This window comes from Tachysurus vachellii, chromosome 14 (assembly GCF_030014155.1).
Source record: "Tachysurus vachellii isolate PV-2020 chromosome 14, HZAU_Pvac_v1, whole genome shotgun sequence".
NCBI lineage: Eukaryota > Metazoa > Chordata > Actinopteri > Siluriformes > Bagridae > Tachysurus > Tachysurus vachellii.
Genome location: NC_083473.1, coordinates 14,477,098 through 14,500,827, shown reverse-complemented (window position 1 = coordinate 14,500,827; position 23,730 = coordinate 14,477,098). Strand labels below are relative to the sequence as shown.

The 23,730-nt window shown below is 36.0% G+C and overlaps 1 protein-coding gene across 1 annotated transcript; it reads left to right on the top strand.

The window, feature by feature from the left end:
- The first annotated feature begins 3,194 nt into the window (after nt 1–3,194).
- On the top strand, nt 3,195–23,117 carry LOC132856552 (transient receptor potential cation channel subfamily M member 1-like). The gene is made up of 27 exons (XM_060886130.1): nt 3,195–3,272; nt 8,579–8,655; nt 9,221–9,404; nt 9,533–9,746; nt 9,826–9,950; nt 10,047–10,218; nt 10,798–10,972; nt 11,059–11,182; nt 14,024–14,096; nt 14,203–14,303; nt 14,387–14,551; nt 14,642–14,776; nt 14,949–14,999; nt 15,476–15,616; nt 15,698–15,727; nt 15,823–16,112; nt 16,879–17,107; nt 17,253–17,390; nt 18,045–18,176; nt 18,307–18,435; nt 19,111–19,362; nt 19,622–19,796; nt 20,715–20,735; nt 20,831–20,975; nt 21,099–21,301; nt 21,639–21,771; nt 21,950–23,117. The coding sequence occupies exons 1-27, from the start codon at nt 3,195–3,197 to the stop codon at nt 23,115–23,117; spliced, it is 4,860 nt and encodes a 1,619-aa protein (XP_060742113.1).
- The last annotated feature ends 613 nt before the right edge of the window (nt 23,118–23,730 follow it).

The following is a 23,730-nucleotide window of genomic DNA, read 5'->3' as shown; positions in this document are numbered from 1 at the left end:
ATCTCGTTCCAACAAAGGACAAGAAGGACAATGAGGTCTTCCCTGTGGTGTTAATCAAATGAGCACATGCACCTCTTGCGCGCCCTCTGCTGGATAATAATAATAATAATTATTATAATAATAATAATAATAATAATAATAATAATAATAATAATACTTATATTATTATTATTATTATTATTATTATTATTATTATTATTATTATTATTATTATTATTATTATTAATTTACATATTTTTGGTCAGGATTTTTCCTAATGGTTTCTAATGTTCCTAATGGTCAAATTTAGATCAGTAATTGTACTAGTTATTTACTAGCATAATAAATCTTTACCTAGATAGTGTTAACCTGCTCTGGAAATAAATTAAAGGAGAAAAAAGATAAAATAAACCTCAGCATGCCATGCACAGAAAACAAGAACACATGAACCAGTTAGTTAGCCTGCTAATATATAGTCAATCTATAGTCAGGTAATAGATCTTGTAGTGTTTGCTTTTTGGTATGAAAGTTTACAGTTTGTTTGTTTCTATGAGATCATTTTTATTACAGGCAGATGTGCAGAATGAGTGATAAAGGTACCCCTGATGGTACTACCCCAGTGACAAGTGCAAATCCCTTAAATCCACCCCCTCCTTCTAAGGTTTATGTTAGATGACTGGCTTGCACACAGAGCATCAGAGCATGTATAGCCTTCTTAGTGCTTAAAATGATGTTCCTATTGTTATAACTTTGGTGTTATAATGCGTTAGAAAAAAGATCCAGTGAACTGTTTTTGAATTCACACTTGAAATTATGCAATATGTATCATTTACAGAGATAATATAAATGAAAATGGGTGTTTGAAGTTTATATTAAGCAACCACAGACTATTGCAAATAGGAAAACCAGTGTTTTCTATTGCATACTGTGCCTTAGGAGGTTTGTGTACACTAGGGGAATGAGTAGAAATGATGAACACATTGTGCTATGGGAGTCTTCAGCTCTTCAGCTAATGATTATGTGGGGCATTAGACTTTGTGACTGATAAAGGACGAGTGATCTGCAGCTCATAAAGCTCATTTGGGTTTTCTTACAGAGAGACTTTATGCATTATCTTAAGGCAATGGTGAGATATGCAGTGTATTTTTACAGATTAATTGAGAGACACCTGCAAACAAAAATCAGAAGTGCTTGCAAGTGGATTTGTGATCTTCAGCACAGGTAAGATGTAGATCTATCTATCTATCTATCTATCTATCTATCTATCTATCTATCTATCTATCTATCTATCTATCTATCTATCTATCTATCTATCTATCTATCTATCTATCTATCTATCTATCTATCTATCTATCTATCTATCTATCTATCTATCTATATGTGTGGAATAAAGAATAATACACCATACCTCTATATAAGTTAACATACACTGATGTTTTCAGAAGTCTTTTAAAGAAGTCTTCAAAAGCTAAGCTGGTGTATTAAAATATCACACACACACACACACACACACACACACACACACACACACACACACACACACACACACACACACACACACACATCCATATATATTTATATCAAATTACACACACAAGGTTCTATGTGTGTATGTGCATGTGAATATATCTGTGTAGATTTTTTCTTCTTGAGGTGGATTACCTAATGATTGATCCTCTTAGTGTGAGATGAGATGATGTGTACATGTTTGGTGACTGCATTGTCCTTCTCTGCAATATGCACACATAGCTGGCTACATTCTTGGTATTAAAGCTTAGCAATACCCAACGTCATACAGAGCATTTACTAACAGAGCATCAAAATGAGTAACTCTAGTCTTTACAAAATTATTATCCATGCACAGCTTTTTTATTGTAGTTATTACAATGACCAGAAGAGGGCGAACCTGTTCCTTTAAAGCAGGGGTGAAATATTTTTGAAAAGAATTCAGATTAGACCACATCATAAAACATGAATTATGCTTAATATTTTCAGCCTTAAAGTGAAGTTAAGGTATTGATATCCAAACCAAGCTGTGAGCTATGTATGAATTAAAGCACTATTTTAAATATGTGGACCCCAATTTAAAAGAAAAAAGTAATTGAACAAACATTACATTAAATTCCAGGCTCAGTAGTTAGAATCACTGCCACTTATTAACTAGTGTAACGTTCTGCATTACATTTGCTCTGATATTAAGTTGCTTCTTCAGGATATTGTCTAGATTATCCTCATGATATTACATTATTGAGTTGCCCCAACAGTCTCTTGACATAAAAGGCATTTTAATGAGACACACACTATAATTACATGGCACTTGGTGGCACTTCTCTTTAGATGTCAGCCTCTCTCACATTAACTTTGTACTTTCTGTCTGTATGACATGACTTAATATCATACAGCATTTAGCTACCTGTATTAACACAGTCTGCCACCACCATCAGATGGAAAAATGCTATACGTCTGAAGATAATGTTCTGGAAAACTTCTGTATAATGTTATACTTCTGAAGAGGGGAGTCTGCAACCTGAATTTAGCTCTGGGGCCAGACTGTGGACATCCCTGTTTTAACCATCCTAAAAAAGAGATTCATGCAAACAAATAATTACTCATGGACATTAGCAACATAGATTCATCTTAGGTGTGAGCCAAATTTAAATTGAAAACCAATTCATTTTCCAGAATCAGTTATCAGTGTTACTGTGTGTGTGTGTGTGTGTGTGTGTGTGTGTGTGTGTGTGTGTGTGTGTGTGTGTGTGTGTGTGTGCCCATGGAGGCTTATGGAAAATAATCAGGTGTAAAATCAGGAACACACTCTAACAAATGACATCTGTCTCACTCTCTCTTTTATTTTTCTATAACCCATCTGTCACTCCTTCTCAAACCATGCCATTTTTCAGGGCAATGGCATCCTAAAATAGGTTTATGTTCTATAACCATTTATGAAATCTCCATCCATTAAAGTCAGATGCTTCAAAGAGCTTGGTGCATTAAGCCTGATTATAGTGTGCCAGGAGGAGGAAATGGGCTCTATGTGTTGAGCTTGTCAGCAAACGGTTTTTATCCCTTGTTGCCATCTTGTCAGTTAGAAGCATCACTCTGAGAGAAATGCTGTGAGTGATAGATGCTTTAGCTTTGATAGAGGTACTGTGCGGTTCCTTAAGGATATTGGCTCTTCGGCATGCTCAGGACAGGCGTGAGTGTATGAAGGACTCATGGAAAGAGGAGTAAGAAAAACAAGTGGCTCTTTTAAAAGGGCCTCTATCAGTCGCACCAACTCTGGCTCCCAGAAGGTAAGACTTTGCTGCTAGAGTCATAAACATGTTCATCTGAAGTTGATTTGGTGGTGTGTCAGTATTTAACAGATGCCATTGATAAGGACTGGCCAGATCCAGAAAGTTCAGTTAAGTATGTACACAGTTTAAATCAGACAATGAGGGGTGAGCAATGGAATTATTTTAAATGTTTAATGGAAACTGGTTTATTTTGGGAAATCTGAAGTGCTTAATTTTTTCCACCTCCTGAACGAATTAGTGTCAGATATACAAACAAGAATGCAATTTGCATAACCCTCAACAAGCCAACAGTTTTTTTTAATACATTGCAGTCAATTACTTTTCTCTTTCCCTCTTCAAGGTCAATGATAGAATTCACTTCTTCTTCTAAACCAACCATTCAAGTGGCTTTAATTATATTTGTTAGACTATTGTTAACAAGATTAATAAAATGTCTTTCAGTTTGACTTGTTTTAACAATGTAGTTCATTTACATATGAAGAATGTTTTGTTTTATTATAAAGTATTTTTATAAATCATATACAGTATTTATATATTCAAATTCAAACCAATTCACTGAGAAAACAAAGAATTATGAAAAATCTAAATCTATGTCCAAGACCAGATTCTGAGCCTTAAGTATTTTCTGGATTTAAAAGTATATTTTGTCTTGTGTTTTTCTTGTGTCTGAAACCACTGCGAATTGAAACATGGCTTTATTTCCATTACAGAGATTTGAAATAAGGGTAATTCCAGTTTTCTGTATGACTGAGAACTAATGGTTGAGGCTAAAATTGTGAAAGCAGCTGTTCTGTGCTATTGTGAGAGCTGTACTGTTAGTTAGAGCATGTGATCAACCACTGCACTGCTGCTCAATAGCAAAAGGAGGAATGGGTTTGCTAAAAAAGTTGCACTTTTATACTTGTTTGCCCTTTCAAACCTTTAACTTGACCTTCTTAACCCTATCGGAAACCTCCAAACCATTCTCAATACCAGCACAAAGAGGCTGTCTGATCCATCCCATCACTAATCTTCTGTAATGGCTGAGTATGAGCACACACAGCTGGGCCAGATTAAGCTTTTTACTTTTTCATGTCTGTCCCCAAAATATACCACCTTCCAAACTGCTATATATGGTGTTATAAAACACTTATCATGTAGTTTTTAGTGCTGTAAAACTATGATTTTTACACATTTTGTTTTCCTTAGGTGAATTGTTTGGGAATATTCATAGACGTGTAAAAATATTTTAAGAATGCAGACATTTATAGGAGCAAAGACAGAGTGTTGTGTGTTAAAAAGACATACAGACTAACTTCAACCTCCAAGTGAATTTAATTCCGATTCTTATACATTGTACAGTATCGTTTTGTAGAAAACAGTAAACACATACTGTAGCTGGCATGAAAATGCATCTTATGACTCCAAGGTTAAACAGTTGCATGTCCTGCTCATGTGATGATGGTTAACAGGATTTTAAGACTCAGATACAATGAGTCTTTTTAGAGACACATAGAGAGACACATGTTAGTGAGTTAAAGCAAATTAAATTAAACTTGCCTTGTGTACCACACACTCAGTGGCAGCTGTATGACTTTAGGCATCCAGGATGGGTGAGAAATAAAGCTGTAGTCACTGGAATGAACACCCAGCTTATGCTGTTTATATATTTATACTGTTTATAATGTACAGTATATAATAAGTATGATTTTTAATATATTTTTTTATTTAAATATAAACAATCAGTAGTGAATCTTTCATAATTGTATGTTCATATTACATGTGAGTACAAGCTTGTCAGTTCAAATAAAAAACTGGTCATGGTCAAATAAAGTGTGCACACAGATATGTAGTATTTCTCTTTTATTTCTTAAGAAAAAATATATTAGATATTAAATAATATATATTATTGTGATAACTATATAACTAAGCTATGATTTAAACTATAATTAAAATCACCTCTCCATTATCCTCTTATCATCAATCTATTCTACCTGAATCAAACTTTAAAGATGAAAACAATGTAGCATTAAGATATTATGATCTTTGCCTTATAGAAGCAGATAAAACACACAGTCATCACACCATGAGAGTTAGCCTCAGAAAGAAATACAAACCAACTAACTTAAAGAAATAAGATTTGTATTTAAATAGCAAAGCTGAACGTGAGGGAATGCTTAAAATTACATCTTAATCCATTTCTTTATTTTTTTCTAACCTTTTGAAAAAAAATCTTTAGGGGCATTTATAATCAGTTTTCAGTAATGGTAGAGCCATTCTTAATCAGGTATAAATGATCTTTTGTTTTGAACAACGGCTTCTACTCCTGGCTTATGAAATAAATGAATGCTGTTTATTGTTGCCAGGTTTGTTATAGGCCTTATTAATATGTTTGGCCAACAAAATCCGACACCCCCATTAGAATGTATTCCGAGGTTTTGTGTATTTTCTCAGAAAACTAACGAGGCCATGCGTTCTGAAAGGATTTGGGTTTTAATTGATGCTCATAATGAGGGTAAGTAAGCTGAAGTAAGTGCGTCACTATAGCTGAACACCAACACAAACTAGTGGCCTTTGTTTTTCCTCAGACATAATTGACAGCTTTTTGACCACAGCACTAACATTGTGCTGTCTACATGCTGCTTGTGTTTGCTAGTGTCCCCTGAATGTCATCAGACACTGAAGTATTAACTCACATCCATAAAAAAAAGATCACAACGAATAGCAGCATTTTTTCTGTCTGGACATAAAACACCTCACCCAAGCAAAATACAAAAGTAATACAAATCCCCTTATGGAAACCAATGAAAGAATGAACAATTCTGAATAAGTCAGCGCACAATAATTCACAACACACAGCCTACAAATGAAGGGAATGGGTTGGACATGTAGCACAAGCGATTAAGACATTTAAAATGCAGCAAACATAAAGATAAAACATGCAGAGCTTTCTTTATGTGGATGAGGAAATATACTTTGTCTTTTCACTCTTTTCACTCAAGTTTTGCTCTTTATCATTAACTTTAAAACTCCTTCCTCTGATTTTTTGTTCCAAATCACTTAATCCAAAATATTTACTTATGTTTATATATCTATTTATATATATATTTAATCTTTTTTATATTCATTGGTTCGTCACCAGAATATCTTCAATGCACATGGAATTATACAAGCCTTTGGAACCTTCCTAGAAGGATAAACATTTTTCTAATCCGTGTTTAAAAACTGCACACTGAGATGTCTCACTTATAACTCCAAAATCTCCCATAGGTGTTCCATAGGCCATAGAGTATGATTTATTATAATTATGACAATTATTCATACTCAAATATTTTCAGATATTTTTCATACTCAGTATAGTGTTTGTATATACCATATGTTGTTATTCAGAGAGTATTTATTTAAAGAAAGTTAGAAATACACTCTAGTATATGTCTAGTAAAGACTCTATCTGTTTTACTCCATCATAACATGCTTGATAGAAAACCGCTTAAATGCAATTAGCAACACGTGATCTTATCTCCAGCTGGAGTCCAGTCATTTCTTAACAAGAGGATTTTTCTCGTATTAGGATGTCTGGCCCAATTCTCTCAATTATGCAGATTGGTGTTGAAGTGAAAGTAGTTGGGAATGGTGACAAGTCAGTAAGCTCCTCTCACAATAGTATCTATAGTTATGTCTTTTTCTTTAACAATTTGTTTTAGTAAAACATCAATTCTCTTTTAGCATTTACTCCATCACAATCTCTGGCTTTGATCTGCTTGGTTAAGACAAAAATCCAGAAAAAGAAGTCTCAGGAATTGAAAGATTAAGGCAAGGAGGAGGGGTTGAGGCTATCAAAGCAGATTTGCTGCTCTCCTTGTTCTAGCAAGGGATGAAAATACCCTCTAGGCAAAGGGAGAGGGGTCATGGGACTCCCAAAAGGATTACCTTGAACTGGAATCATGAGACTTTCTGTGAACAAAGGGCCTGCTCACATGCTCATCATATGAACAGACCCTCATAAAGTGGCGAAGTTTCATGTCCAGTAGGATTCAGTGGGTGCTGACACACTGAGAAGGAGAGAGCTGCCCTGACCAGAGGAGCAGGAAAAGGACACTGATGCTGAAAGCTGAGAGCCTTGATTTCTCCCCATTTCTCCCTTTAACATAATAGGCTGCACAGGTAGGATATGTTTTCAGCTGCTGAAACCGAGGAAAGCATTCTTTAGTAATGCTGAATATGGACTAGATTATGGACTCTTAAATGTTCTTGTTTGTCTGTAGACTCTGTACTTTTTGCAGGTGCTTCTGGTGATGTAAGAAAGCATGCTAAAATGGTACACTGGCAGCTTGAACTTATGAAGAGAATCTGTGGTGTAATTCAGTTTATCATAATTGATCTGATTAATGACAAGCTGGTATCAGCCACTCAGTTAAGATTTTGTGCTAAACTCAAATAAATTAATTAATCAAATGAATTATATATATTTTGTGGTAAATTAATTTCTTGGGATGTAATGTTAAAATGCTAGAAAACCATTCTCAAAAGTAAAATAAGTGCTGGTAAATTATACATGAAATTTTAAATCTTCAAAAACACCAATAAGTTTAGTCTAGACTTCTTTCCCGGTCTACGGATGATGACTTCGTACAAAAGAATAGCAGGGGGTAAGTTGTGGTCACATGGGTTTATAACTAGCTCTTTCTTATTCACTTGTCCATTTCTCTCCATTTAAACATCCAGGAAAGATTTGCTTCAAAGGCTTTCATCCTAATTAGGATTGAACAGACAAGAAAGGCCTGGGTAAAAGGGAAGTTATTTTCATCGAGTTACTGGGACACAATGAAAAAATGGCTTTGCCGGGTCTGACATTTTTTTAAAAAGCTACTTTTTTGTTTTATTGGGTTTTCTTCCATTTATTTAGAAATGGAAAAGAGGGCAGTAACAATGTGCAGAACAAATTTGAAGTCTAATTTGCTATGCACTAATAATTTCAGGACAAACCAAATATGGCCTGAATGTAGTTAGTAGCCCCTTCTGCCTTTCTTTCCCATATTTAGAATTTTATTTCTTTATCTCTCTTAACCAATACAACCTAATAACTTTTCTTTGTACACAATTTTATAGTAAGAGTTTTTTTACATACATTTAATCTCTTACCACTTTTAGCATATTAAGACTTAATTATGTATTAATATTTTATCATCATGCACTGTACTACTTGTATTTCATTTAGTATTACTAAAATAAGAGGATTTAATAAATATAACTAGTCCAAACCTTCAGCCTTAAAAATACAAAAAATTTTGTTTATTTAGCAAATCTTCACTCTTCTTTTGCAGGGTCTGAAAGCTTGGATTGAGAGGTCATTTCAGAAAAGAGAATGCATTCACATCATTCCATCTAAGGATCCAACTCGGTAAACCAATTTGCATAAATAACGCAATAGTCGGAAAAACCTTGGAAATTTCAACAATGTTGAAATGATAAATAATATCATAGATGCAAACAGAAAATACAGAGTATTCTGTAAGTCGAGTTCAAATTCTTCTAATTAAAAAAGAATATTAATGAGTCACAATGCACACTATTTTAACAGGGATTCCGCTTGTTAGAACATTTTGGTTGATTTTATGGGAGTATAAGAGGCTTCTGAAATTCTGATAATACTTTAAGGGAATATAGGACAACTGACTGCTAAGCAGCTGTGCGTGACAGGGTAAAAGGGGCTATAGACTGCTCTACTAACCACCCATGGCCAGGAAGGTATGGGCTGCCAGAGCAAATGGCTATTGTGAACATTTATTAAAGTGTGCTGTTTACATCCAGATGGCCTACATTGATGACCAGACTTTTTATTTGTTACATAAAATCAAACTATTTTTATATGGTAAAGAGGGGAGAAATCCCCCAAAGTGCCTCTTAAAAAGTTTTTAAACTTTACATGCACAGAATGTAAAATTATTTAATACTTTTCTACTAAGGTGTGCCTGTGGTCATTTGGTGGCCCAACATGGCACCATCCAAACTGATAAAAGGGAGGACCTGTTAGTGCAGGTGAACCCGCCTCAGGAGAAGTGGACTGTACTCAAACACACACAAGTTTCCTCTACTGATGCTTATGGCACCATTGAGTTTCAAGGAGGAGGATTTGTCAACAAGGCCATGGTATATATATTTATATCTTCTTGAAATATGTTTAAATGTAACATCAGGTCTGATGAACAAAGACTAACTCTATGCCTGAATTTAAAAAGTGAGAATTGATGAAAATTCTCCAAAAATCTTTCTTTCAGTACATCAGAGTATCTTATGATACCAAACCGAACAGCTTGTTGCACCTAATGGTGAAGGATTGGCATCTAGAGCTGCCCACACTCCTCATATCAGTTCATGGAGGCCTCCAGAATTTTGACCTGCAGCCCAGACTCAAGCAGGTCTTTGGCAAAGGTCTGATTAAAGCTGCGGTGACAACAGGGGCATGGATCTTCACTGCAGGAATTAACACAGGTGGGAATATTTTCCAGTCAGGACTAACTATTTGATCTAAACAATGATACGTTACATAATTTTCTATATTAACATTCAGGTGTGATCCGACATGTTGGAGATGCATTGAAAGACCATTGCTCTAAATCCAGAGGAAAGGTCTGTGCCATTGGAATTGCACCATGGGGAATCCTAGAGAGCAAGGAGGATCTCATTGGAAGAGATGTGAGTCTGACCACAATGTATAGATTTGTATTCTTACTCTCACTGGATGCTGAGTTCTATTTGTGTCTTTGCTAATGTATTTGGGTTTAATTTCAGGTCACCAGACCTTACCAGACAATGTCCAACCCTCTGAGCAAACTGGCCGTTCTCAACAGTAGCCACTCCCATTTCATTCTTTGTGATAACGGCACATGTGGGAAGTATGGGGCAGAGGTCAAACTGCGTAGACAGCTGGAGAAGCACATCTCTCTGCAGAAAATAAACACCCGTAAGCATGTACAGACTGTACTTTCAGTGCTGTAATGCTGTACCATTTTCTTCTAATGTCCAACTAAGATTCTCAACTGATGTCTGTTATGGCTACATTTTGTCCTTAACAATTGTGTCAGCGGTGATAGAGGTTGATGGCAGATATTGGATCTCAAATAATGTTGTATGCACTGAAAAGGCTTTTGTCTGTGACCTGTGGGTTTCCCTTTGTCATCCTATGCCTGGGGTTTGGAATAAGGCAGGGACAGCAAAGGGATGCTCAGCTGTCATCACTCACATCACATGCTAACCAGGTCAAAGCACAGTATAATGCACTATATTTGTATGATATAATAATACAATACAATACAAAAACTAGTGTATATGATACAATAACTAGACCTGGGTCTCTTTAATCTGAGGGTTACTAAGCCCTGGTAAATGAAAAATTCTTCTATGAACTGTGCATTTTTTAAGCTATTATTTTAAGCTTGAAGAAGTTTTTACATTAAAAATGAATGAATATTGTACTTTTGTCTTATCCCAGAAACCTAAAAATCTTAATCTTAAAATGAATTTTTTTTTTGCTGTGTCTGAGGTTTAGGTCAGGGTGTGCCACTAGTATGCCTGATTGTAGAAGGAGGCCCAAACATGATCACTGTGGTATTGGAAAGTTTGTGTGAGGAACCTCCTGTGCCTGTAGTAGTGTGTGATGGCAGTGGGAGAGCCTCAGATATCCTCTCATTTGCTCACAAACACTCAGAGAATGAAGGGTAAGAGTAATGTTTAATCAAGCAGTAAGAGCTGATAGCTGTAAATGATTAGCCAGTAGAATTAAACATGCATTTGTTTTTTCTAGGACAATAAGTGATGATGCCCGAGATCAACTACTGGTCAGCATTCAGAAGACATTTAACTACAGCAAGAGTCAGTCACAGCAGATCTTCCTTATAATCATGGAGTGCATGAAGAGAAGAGAGCTGGTAAGTACATGTATGATACAACTTAAGCAATCATCAGGAAACAGTCCAAAATGGGATATTTTATAGTTAAAACTGTATAAAATGCATATGTAACTATTTATTTCCAATAGGTAAGTACATTGAAGAAGAAAATATATTATACAAGTATATGTTTAGCCACCCAACAGTGATTAAAAATTAGTTTAGTTCCTAAATGATGTATAATTGTAAATTTTAAAATACAACACTAGTTGATTTACAAGTACAGACCACACTCTCAACTAAATGACAAACAGTGATTGCAGAAGTGTAAAAAGTAGGGAGACATATGGCTGGAGTTCTTTTTAAGTAGTGGAGATGGGAATTTATAGGAGGTCAATTAGCAAGAGAGGTCTTTCTTCCAAACATTAGTTATTTCTTGCTAGTTATTATTAGTTATTAGTTATTTCTACATATAATAAAAACTCCATGTTTATTATATGTACACCCACTCTGGTTATTTGACTACACTACATAACTGGTAAATTCTTGTGATTCACGAACTGTTCATTTGTTATTTTAATTTGATTTATTTGATGATATTTATTTGTATTTCATGCAAATTTTCATAAATAAAAACAGCCCTGATTTTCACTGTCCTGCATCTTCATTTGTGTTCTTTCCATGTGTGTAAAAAGAAAAACACCATCACCATGTTATCATTTGTGAATAAAGTCTTCTTCCCTACTGTAAGTCTTTTTCCCCAAACTGTGTTGCATTATGTCTACTTATAACTCATATGTATCTCAGACCCTCTGGCAGCTCACTGAGCAAGAACTAGCAGGTTCATCTAATTCTAAACCTACCTTTTTTAACCATTATACTAATGCATTTATTATATTCATTTACATATATTTAATAGTGTCCGTGGAAGGGTTGCATAGACCTTTCATATAATTTCTATATGAATTTTTACATTTCATGTTGTAAAGATATATTTGAGACTCTATTTCTGTAAAGTTAAATAAAATGTAAATGTGCCTTCCATGGCATAGTGAATTCTGTCATTCATTCACTGCCACTGGCTGTTCATTACTATTCAGTCGAATGTCAGCTCACAGAAGCTGATCCAGAGGACTTCACAGAGCTCCAGAATGCTTCAACTACTGGGTCATTACCAGCCCGTTAATCCATCCAAAGAAGGCCAGTGATTAAGATATACCACTCAATTATTTGCTGAAGCATTTGCAGATGAAAATGGCCGCATGCTCTCAGTTCCAGAGACAAGTTTCATCTGCATGAGTTCCTTATAAGAACTGGTAACTCCCTGATGTATTATTTGGCACTGTTACAGCATTATTTACATTACGGGATAACTAGTAAAGGCCTCCTGGTGGTTCAGCAGCAAGATCCCTCACTCTCATTGCCCCTGCCCTGGTTTGAATCCCAGGCAGCCACTGAAAGGTTAACTCTCAGTGCTGATCCCAAGCCCGTATAGAATTGAAGGGTTGCGTCAGGAAGGGCATCCGACATAAAACCTGTGCCAAAATTTAATATGTGGACCACATGACCTGCTGTAGTGACCCTGAACAGGGAACACCCAAAAGCGGAAAAAAACTAGATAGCTAGTAATATTTACTAATCATCCCACTAATTTTTGGTGTAGACAGTCAATGGCAACAGCATTTAAACTCCTGTAGTAGATTTAGCAGATGGTAAGTGATCTGAAAAGTATTTTCTGATATCTATCAGGACAGATGATAACAATGATGAGTGCAGCACCCCCTGCTTCCCCAATGTTCATTCCTTTGGTTCCTACAAAACATGGTAGTCAGGCTCCATACCCCAAAAATCCTTCCACCTCCACTTACTCTAAAAGTTCAGTTTCATACAAGATAGATTCTACTGGGTTACATTATATTAAGTGCCTAAAAACAATAATACACAGTATGTTCATTTATGCCTGTTCATGCATTTCATGTTTAGACCTTTTAATTGGCATCAAGTATCAGAAACAGGTAATATTAATTGCAATACATTTTTTAAAGAATCTTGGAATAAAATAAACAAAAGAACACACTGTTATTGTTTGTCTATAATCCTGAATACAGAATACCAGTATAATAGCACTAAGGTTTGATTACAGTGAACAGGCTTTGCCTTTAAGTCTGAGGGTTTGGTGCAAAGTCGCATTTTAAAAATATTAAAAAACATAATAAATTACATAAAAAACATACTCAATTCAATTTTAGAATATGATTTACAGTAGGTGTAGTTTATATAGTTTAGGCATGTACAGATTTTTGTCTCATTGCCTTTACATCAATCGCTTATTTACACTCATATTTGAATGTAAATGTAATGGCATAAGGTCTTCTTTAACTAATTCTGACATACAGTATGTAAGACTGGGTACTTTCTGTGTTCCTCAATATATCTTATAATTGTTTTGGAATAAAATATAACAAAAATAAATGACCTGCAACATTATTAAGATAAGGGTTAATAGTGCACACTACAATGCTGGACTCCTTGGCATTGGGCCACATATTCATACCAGCTTAATCACACTTAACATTTCTGCACATGTGACTAGCTCTCCGAGGCAATGGTATTTGATACAAGCCTCCTAAAACAAGGAAAGCTCTATTTTGCTGTTAAGTACAGAGCATTAGTCAGGCATCATATGTATGAGACCCTGAGAGGAAGGCTTTTTGCTTAGTTTCATGAAATAGCTATATTGGGCTAAGCTGAATGTAAGAGAAAGAGATTTGTTTCATTTAATCATTCATTCATTCACTCAGCTCATTTTAGTCACTTTTTCCTTCATTTAAAGTGTCTTAACATGATCTTTTACTTTTTTAATCAATACTCCTACTACAGATAACAGTCTTTCGAATGGGTTCAGAAGGACAACAGGACATTGAGATGGCCATTCTTACAGCTTTACTGAAAGGTATTCTCCAGATACTCTCCAGATCTAAGAATTAAACATCATAGGTCAATCATAAATCACCTCAAAAATCATAAATTGCCTCTGTATGTGTTCTCTGCCCTCTTAGGCACAAATGCTTCAGCTTCAGATCAACTGAGCTTGGCTCTTGCCTGGAATCGAGTCGATATAGCACGCAACCAAATCTTTGTTTACGGACACAACCTGCCAGTTAGCCACAATTTTAAAATTACTATGCTGAAAAATAAATACATTTATTGTGCTCCAAATCAAAAACTTCTTTGGTTTTACAGCCTGCAAGTGCTGTAGCTAGTGCCACGTCTAGCCTGAAAGGCAAGAGCTCTCCTACAGCATCACAGGGCACAGCTAAGGGCAGAGGCAAGAGGAGCAAAGGGGGAAAGGCCAGTGCAGATCTTTCAGAGGAACTGGATCCTAGAAAGCTAGAATTACTCAACTGGGTAAAAATGATGGACCATACTATACTGTACTGTACCGTACCATTATGTTCTTTTATTAAATCAAGACACTTGCATGTTTGCCCTCCTCAGGTAAACTCATTGGAGCAGGCAATGATGGATGCACTGGTGCTTGACCGAGTAGATTTTGTTAAGCTTTTGATTGAAAATGGGGTCAACATTCACCATTTCCTCACCATCCCACGGCTAGAGGAGTTATATAACACAGTAAGCACCACGGAAAAAGCTGCACAAGAATCTATGAAATTGACATTTTTAATCCTCAGAAAAAATATTCACCTGCCCTGAGGCCACATGGGCTTATTTTTTCTCTGTTTTGTTTACATATATTTGCCTGCATCTTATTAGTTGTTGTATTTTGACAATTTTATCTCTTTAGAAACTTGGACCTGTTAACACACTGAATGCTGTAGTCCGAGATGTTAAAAAAGTAAGCTTTTTATTTTGGGTCAGACAGAGAATAAGATTTTGTTGATTTAAAGACAGGATAAAGAGAATACATCCATACTATTTTAAAAATTTGTACATACATGGAAAGAGTCAAAATTATTGCCACTCATTTCCATTTATATATAATGAAAAGAATTTATAATTTCAATTCTAAATCTTGACTCATTCATGTGATTCATCTGCTTTAATACAAATTGACCAATGCAATGGCTTAGGGAAAACTGAATTCAGTAATCATGCACTTACATAAAATTTATTTTGATATTCAAGTAGCTTCTTTAGTTTTGAGTTCCAAAGCAATCATTGGACATTTTTACCCTTAACTATGGAATTGTATATCAAAAACATCATACTTTCCTCCATCACACATTTCTTAGCTACCTGTTTGTGTTATTTTTTTGTCTCTAACCACCAAGTAAGTCATTTTATTCAAACAAGCCCTCTTTGATATTTTAGGGCAACCTACCACCAGACTACCAGATTACATTAATTGACATTGGCCTGGTGATGGAGTACCTTATGGGAGGGGCCTATCGCTGTAAATACACAAGAAAAACTTTCCGCTCCCTCTACAACAACCTTTATGGTCTTAAAAGGGTAAGTGGGAACAGCAGGTGTTTGTATGTACAGTCTGAACACATAAGAGTCTAACAAGGGTCTTACTTCTTTTATTTACAGCCAAAGGCTTTAAAACTTCTTGGGATGGAGGTATGATTGATATTTTGCTTTTTGCTGTTCATTATGCTTTTTTGTACTGCACATGCAGCAGTTTATTACCATTGATTTATCATTGGCACTCCTAGGAGGATGAACCAAATCTGAAAGGAAAGAAAAAAAAGAAGAAGAAAGAGGAGGAGGTGGACATTGACATGGATGACCCTGAGGTCAGCCGTTTCCAGTACCCATTCCACGAGTTGATAGTCTGGGCTGTGCTGACGAGGAGGCAGAAGATGGCTCTGTTTCTGTGGCAGAGGGGAGAGGAGGCCATGGCTAAGGCCTTGGTGGCATGTAAGCTTTATAAAGCCATGGCCCATGAATCCTCTGTCAGTGAGCTGGTGGATGACATATTTCAGGATCTAGATAACAACTCCAAGTGAGTTTAATGCATGTGGTAAAAAGACGCACAGAAAGCTAACACACTGATTTCCCAAGTCCCTCATCTTATTATTTAAATAGAGAACATGAACAAAAGGCACAGTTGGTAGTGTTGCCATCTCACAATTCCAGGGAACTTGTGCACTTCACATGTTCTCTGTGTGTCCATGTAGATTTCCTCTGGGTCCTCTGGCTTCCACCTCCAAAAAATGCCAATAGTCATTGGCAGCTCTAAATTACCCCTAGAGGTGAATCTATGAATGCATGGTGCTGTGCTTTGGATTGGCATCCCATTGACAGTTTATCCCCACCTTGAACCAAATGTTATTTGATTGCTGATCAATTTTTGATTGGTTACTGAACATGAATGAATGACTGAAAATCAGAAATATCAGAAAAAAAAAGGTTTTAGGTTAAACCTTTGATTTCTGGGTTAATGGACTGAAGAGGCAATAACATAATGTATAATGTATACATAATGTATATATATATTTTTAAAAATCCTACTAAAAGTTGGGGGTTATAATGTCACTGATCTTACACTTTAGATTACTACTTATTGCACTTAAAATATGGATGTAGTTTGGTGTCCTACAGAAACCATAGGGAAGATTTTCATGCCTTGTTTTTTTGTCTTTTACATATAAATGTTGTAGAACAATAAAACTTACGATTTATTTTTGTTGGGCTTGCTTTTGAACATTTTCACCATACAGTCACACTGTCCATTGAACATCATATTTAGCAGCATATTTCACTTTCAGGGAGTTTGGAACTTTGGCCTATGAGCTTTTGGACCAGGCATACAAACACGATGAGCAGGTGGCTATGAAGCTGCTGACGTATGAGCTTAAGAACTGGAGTAACTCCACCTGTCTGAAACTAGCTGTGGCAGCCAAGCACAGAGACTTTATTGCCCACACATGCAGCCAGATGCTGCTTACTGACATGTGGATGGGCTGCCTGAGGGTTGGCAAAAACCCTGGGCTTAAGGTGATTATTTATATAATGATATAGATCATTGGAATCATATTCCATTTATTTTATACATCCCTGAGATGTGAAAAATTATGTGTCAATATAGAATAATTTAGGTACTAGGGAGTTTCTGATTCACAAAAAAACTGCATCTCTTCAGGTGATTGCAGGCATCATCTTTCCTCCTTCAATCCTGCTCCTGGGTTTCCGTGTGGGTGATGAAACCTACCAAGGCTCTGATGACAGCACAGGTTCCAATGACAAGGATAATGACAACAAATCCAGCAAGGTTACTAAGGTAACTGTTCTTTCTAAAACATCCTAATTAGTAAGCTGTCTATGTGTGTGGTAGGGGTGGAACTCAATGCCATTATTTATATCTCTTTAGTGCTCCATATATTCATATCTGTATTCACATATATACTTGATGTGGATGTGACCAAAACAAGTTTTTTTTATTATAATTTTTTAGAACCATAACAGTAGGTTCCAAAAAACACTGGAAAACTAAAAAACATGCCAGTACTGTCAGCATGATCTGTGATTTCTGGCTCTGACAGTTCCTCAATCTCAGCTACATCAGTATCTGTGTTCATTATTAAGATGGCAAAAGACCCTGTTTTTTTTTTTGACCAGCTTGGACAGTTTTTATTTCTGTTTGTACAAGGCTATCATATTGTGTACTGAATTTATTTTTGTTTTCTAAAATATAACAATCTAGTAGCCTAATTTGATTTAAAGTAAGCCTGACCCGGAAGGTACAAAGGAGGAATGAACGACTGCTGTAAATGCATCATATGAGCATGCTTTTTACTACTGAACAATGAATACTATTTTATTGTTCACTTTGAAACAGGGAATTACCCAAAACGTAGTGAAAAATGTTAACACACATCATAATATTTCTGCATTATCTGCATATCTCCCCAATAACATAACCATGTTCTTCCAGGATGCCACCACAGATTCACATTCAAAGAAGGGTGACGAAGAAGGTGGCAGTAAAAAGCTGAGACATGTACCCATTGGAAGAAAGATCTATGAGTTCTACAATGCTCCATTCACCAAGTTTTGGTTTACTACAGTAAGCATTTAACCACTGCATTAATATTAATATCATATCATATCATATTAATATAATGTTACTGATGTCTTCTTTTTGATGATACTGCTGTATCTCTAATATAAAATGTTGTCTGAAATTTTTGGGACAGATCTCATACCTTGTGTATCTTATGCTGTACAATTATATTGTCCTGGTGAAGATGGAACGCTGGCCATCAATCCAAGAGTGGTTGGTCATTTCCTACATACTGACACTCGGATTAGAGAAAGTGAGACAGGTGAGGTTTAAATTCTCTTTAGCTCAGGTGTGGTTCCTTTACAGAAAGGTCTCAGGAATTTCATATGAAACTTCACTTTATGTAATCATACATTTTCCAATGTAATTGACTTTTCACATGTAGTGCATTTGTTTTTCACATTTCTTCCTATGATTAAATCATTCTTGGGTGTAATTTTTTCATATGATTAATGAGACATTAATTTTACATGTTAATTTCCACATTTATGTTATTTTTCCATGTATTACCTTTGACATTTATCAGCTTGAGAATCCCTTACTTTAAGAGCCCTTGAGGAGTTCTTTTTTAAGGGTGTATTGTAAATCATTTAATTTAACATGACAAAAAACGCCCACATAAAATCATGTAGATACTTTTTATTAAGGAAGAATGAATAAAAGGGAACGTGCTGCTACTAATAGGGTGTCTTATTGATCATGCACTTTCCTTATTTATTTAGGTGACAGGGACAACAACAGAGTACTATGTGTACCAGATTCAGATTAGAGCTGAATTGCAGAAGTTGGTTCTGGACAGATCAGCACATACACTAATGCTATTGTGAACTTGCATAACTGGAGACAATTTTGTCTCCTGTTAAAATGTTCTGAAAGAAAATTTAAAAAGAATGTAAATTGAGGGAATAAACAACATCATTGCTCTTGTTTATGGTAGATTCTTATGTCAGAGCCTGGTAAGCTCAAGCAGAAGATTAATGTGTGGTTGGAAGAGTACTGGAACATCACAGACCTGGTGGCCATCTCTACCTTCCTGCTAGGTCTCCTCCTCCGACTACAACCTGAACCTTACATGGGCTATGGAAGGGTTATATACTGTGTTGATATCATCTTCTGGTACATCCGTGTGTTGGATATTTTTGGGGTAAACAAATACCTCGGACCCTATGTCATGATGATTGGCAAGATGGTAAGTAACAGTATATCACACAAATAAAGAAAGCAAACTTTCATGTATTTCAGACTTTATAGACTTATAGATGTTCTTTAGATTTATCATCATCATCATCAATGTTCAATACTTTACACCATTTAAGACACTAAAAACAACAACAAAATAAAATTAAAAAAATAAATAAATAAAAATAATAATAGTAATAATAATAATAATAATAATAATAATAATAAAAACTCTAATGTAACATTGTTGTTGATTTTTTTTTTTTCAGATGATAGACATGTTGTACTTTGTGGTGATAATGTTGGTGGTCCTTATGAGCTTTGGGGTAGCACGGCAGGCCATCCTCCACCCAGATGAAGAACCAACCTGGCGACTAGCCCGAAACATTTTCTACATGCCCTACTGGATGATCTATGGAGAGGTGTTTGCGGACTCAATAGACCGTAAGACCAGAATTGATAGTAAGATTCAGTGCTTTCCAAGGTTCCAAGGTTTCATAGAGTCACATTTGCACATTGAATAGTCCTTAGAAATTGATATAATTTTGTCCTCTTTAAATTGTAGATGAAATATGGATATTTTTTGTAACAATTTTAAGAAATTTTTAGTACATTGGGTCTGGACCTTTGTGATCCAAACTATATATCTTTTACCAAACACTTTTATATCAGCCACCTATCACTAAGGTTTACACCATCTATCTCTTCTCATCCATCACTTCTTACTCTCATGTAGGATTTTTTTCACTTTATTTAATTCTATTGGGAATAAGGAAAGATTTCTAGCATCTTAGACATTTGCTGCAGATTGATTTATTGATTGATTGATTTATTGATTGATTGATTTATTGATTGATTGATTTATTGCAGATAGATAGATAGATAGATAGATAGATAGATAGATAGATAGATAAATAGATCAGAATATACAAGAGAGAGAGAGAGAGAGAGAGAGGTACCCTACTGTTGTGTCACACAGTTTTCCCCTACCACTCTGTATACACGTGTTGTGACAACTAATGATGTCGTCATCGCCTAAAACACACGCACAAGTTACTTTACTTCCTAAATAAGTGTGGATCCAATTGTGAGCTGCAGGCAGTCTCTGGTTCAGTACCATGATTCACTTACTGTCCGCATGACTGCTTTTACTATATCAATTTTTCATGTGAACCGTGCTCTGTTTCAGACTAAGCTGCAGGTGTGAGAACCCCACATGCAACAATGAAGATTCAGAAGCACTATATATCCCATGTTTCTATCGTGAGGTTTTTTTCTTGATTTTGATGTAAATATTTGCTTGCTTTCCCCCTGCCCCCCATCACCTCCTCTTCGAATTTTCTACTCTGGAATGGACTGCAGTTTATGCCATGGAAATAAACCGTATGTATATGTTGCACTCCAGTTTTAATATTGTTTCAAAATGGAAATCATGTTAGCACATCTATTCTGGACTTAGATTTGAGGTCTCTTCTCAGCCCCCTGTGGAGATAATAAGTATGATGAGGATGGAAAGAAACTCCCCCCCTGCATTCCTGGTGCCTGGCTCACTCCAGCCATCATGGCCTGCTATCTGCTAGTAGCTAACATCCTTCTGGTCAACTTACTTATTGCTGTTTTCAAGTAAGTGTAAAACTATATTTCTTAATATGACTAAAGCAAATATGACTAAATGGATTTTTAACTTTACTGCTTGTCCAAAATGAACAGAATTCTAAATTACTCACCTTAATTTCTCCCTAACAGTAACACTTTCTTTGAGGTTAAGTCCATTTCAAACCAGGTTTGGAAGTTCCAGCGGTATCAGCTGATCATGACTTTCCATGACCGGCCAGTGCTTCCACCTCCTCTTATCATCTTCAGTCACATTTACATCCTCATCAGACTAATTTGCTGCCGCTGTGGCAAGAAAAAAGAGGGGGAGCTGGATGAAAAGGACAAAGGATTGAGTGCGTTCTTATAAATGAATCATATCTAATTTTTGTAACCACTAAAAAGTAACTGTTTCTAAGACTTTTCTGCTTTCAGAGTCAATCAGTTGGGATGCAGTAAAGGCAATGATCAGACTTTCTCGCTTAATAAGACTGTTGCACTACAATATTCACTTGCTAAATTAAAAGGCCTATAGAACTGCTGAAGAATAATACTTCATTGAACTTGTTATACAATTATAAAAGACAGGTGTTTAAACTTTTTGTTGATTTAAGGATAAACTATATAACACAGAATTAGGTTTTCAGGTAACTGTCTCATTGACTAATCACAGCATCTCTTTTTTCCTGTAAGAGCTTATACTGAATACTGAGGAGCTGAGATGGCTGTATGATTTTGAGGAGGAGTGTGTGGAAGAATACTTCAGAGAGAAAGAAGATGAGCAGCAGTCTTCAAATGATGAAAGGATAAGGGTGACATCTGAAAGGTAACCAAATACGTATTTCAATCATCCAGGTTAACTGATGGTCTAAAAGTGGTATGTGTTGTAAACTGGACTAATCTTGAAACTATTATCACCAACCCTTTGAGGGGCTTTATCAGATATAACAAGAGACCTGTCACTGAAATGTACAAACTTTTTAAATAATTTGATTTCATGACAGGGTAGAAAACATGTCCATGCACCTGGAGGAAGTCAATGAAAAAGAGAACAATATCAAAGCCTCTTTGCAGACAGTGGATCTAAGGTTGGCCCAGTTGGAGGACATCTATTCTCGCATTATGACAGCCTTAGAGAAATTGGCAGGAATTGACCACAGTGAACTGAAAAGGACAAACTCACGGGCATCCTCTGTTAGTGGCTTCTCGTCTCTTCTCCGCACGGGCAGCGTTAACAGCAACGATGGATACAGTCTTCACTGCTACAATATGGAGGACTGTCCAAGTGCTGAGGAGAAGGACAGGGCCAAGTCAAACCAACTGACACTGGCAAATGTGAAGAAAACACCTAAAACCACAACTATTAATCCAAATGATTATGGGCTGAATTTTGAGGTGGATATTCCAGCAGTAAGGATCTGTCCTAACTCACGTGGAAACACTTCGATCCCCCCTCCTGAGAAGACAACTGACTCTATAGATAAGAATGAAGAAGCCAAAATAGCACATGAAGCTTCACAATCTTTAGTTCAAAGATCTAGGAGCACCAGCTTGTTTAATCCAACTGCCAGAGAAGGTTTAATACAGAGATCCAGAGAGCCTCATTCTCTTCAAAAAGGAATTGTCAGATCCTCAACTACACGACGGTGGAGTGCTGGCTCTGAGTATAAAGTGCAACCTAATCTCCAGGCACCTCCAGACATCCACATTATCAAACCCACAGAGACAAATGAAGCCCCTATATTTGAGAGTCAGCTAAACATTCTCAGCACTAAGATGAGAACTCAAGAAGAAGGTGGTCATATAGGAAGAACTGATATTAAACAAGAGCACAGAAAAAATAATGATTCAGTAGAAAGTCTAAATATGGAAGGTAATACAGAAAAAAAAGACAGAGAACCAACAAAGATGGAAGAAATGTGGAGAAACTCAGTTGATGATGGAAGGCTGAACATGCATGAGGCTATTCCTGACTCTTTTCATCTTCTGGTACCTGAAGACAGAACATTTCCACCTGGAAGATCCAAAAGCTGGAACACAAAATGTCGCAAAGCTTTAAGGGAAAGTGCTGACAAGCCCCGAGGCTCTAGCAGTGAGAGGAGCCTTTCGCATGGAAGTTCTAATAAGACGTCTGCAGAAAAATATGGGAAAGGGTCAGGAAAGGAGGAGTGAAATGAAAAGATAGATCTGAGGTCAGGAGATAAAACTACTAGTTAAGAGTAGACATGATAAGAGATTGATCAATGTGTGAACAATTTAAAGCTTTTATAGGTCAAAACAAAGGATATCATGGTCATAAGATGAGGTCATCAACAAATGGGATCACACAGTCAGTCCAGGGCAGAGCCTGCCAATATATATTCAGAATATATCAAGTACCCTGTTCATAGTTATCTTGGGAAACTGGCTGCAAAGTAGGAATACACCCCGGGATGAGTTCGTCACAGGGCACCAAGATATTTAAACATCAATAACTTTAAGAATAATATTGCAGTATAATATCCATTTCCCAAGTACGAGAAATTTGATGTTATGTAGATAATCCTAATTTATATTTGAGTAGATAATCTCTGTTATGATGATTAATAACTTCAAGTGTACAGTTCTGTGTATTGTATGTATAACTACATAACGCTATAGCAAATTAGGATTTACATATTGCAAGTAATAATTAATACTCTTGCCTTACAGTTGACATTTTATTTTAATATGTTGTTTGACATGTTATTATAATATGTTGTTTAACAACCACATATTTGTTGACATGCATAATATTCATTGTTAT

Excerpts from the sequence above, each read along its gene's own strand:
- LOC132856552 (XM_060886130.1), top strand. The coding sequence starts at position 3,195 with ATGGAAAGAGGAGTAAGAAAAACAAGTGGCTCTTTTAAAAGGGCCTCT. Across the intron at positions 14,777-14,948 it reads TAGAGGAGTTATATAACACA|AAACTTGGACCTGTTAACAC; the intron begins GTAAGCACCACG and ends TTATCTCTTTAG. Across the intron at positions 19,797-20,714 it reads GTTTGCGGACTCAATAGACC|TTTATGCCATGGAAATAAAC; the intron begins GTAAGACCAGAA and ends AATGGACTGCAG.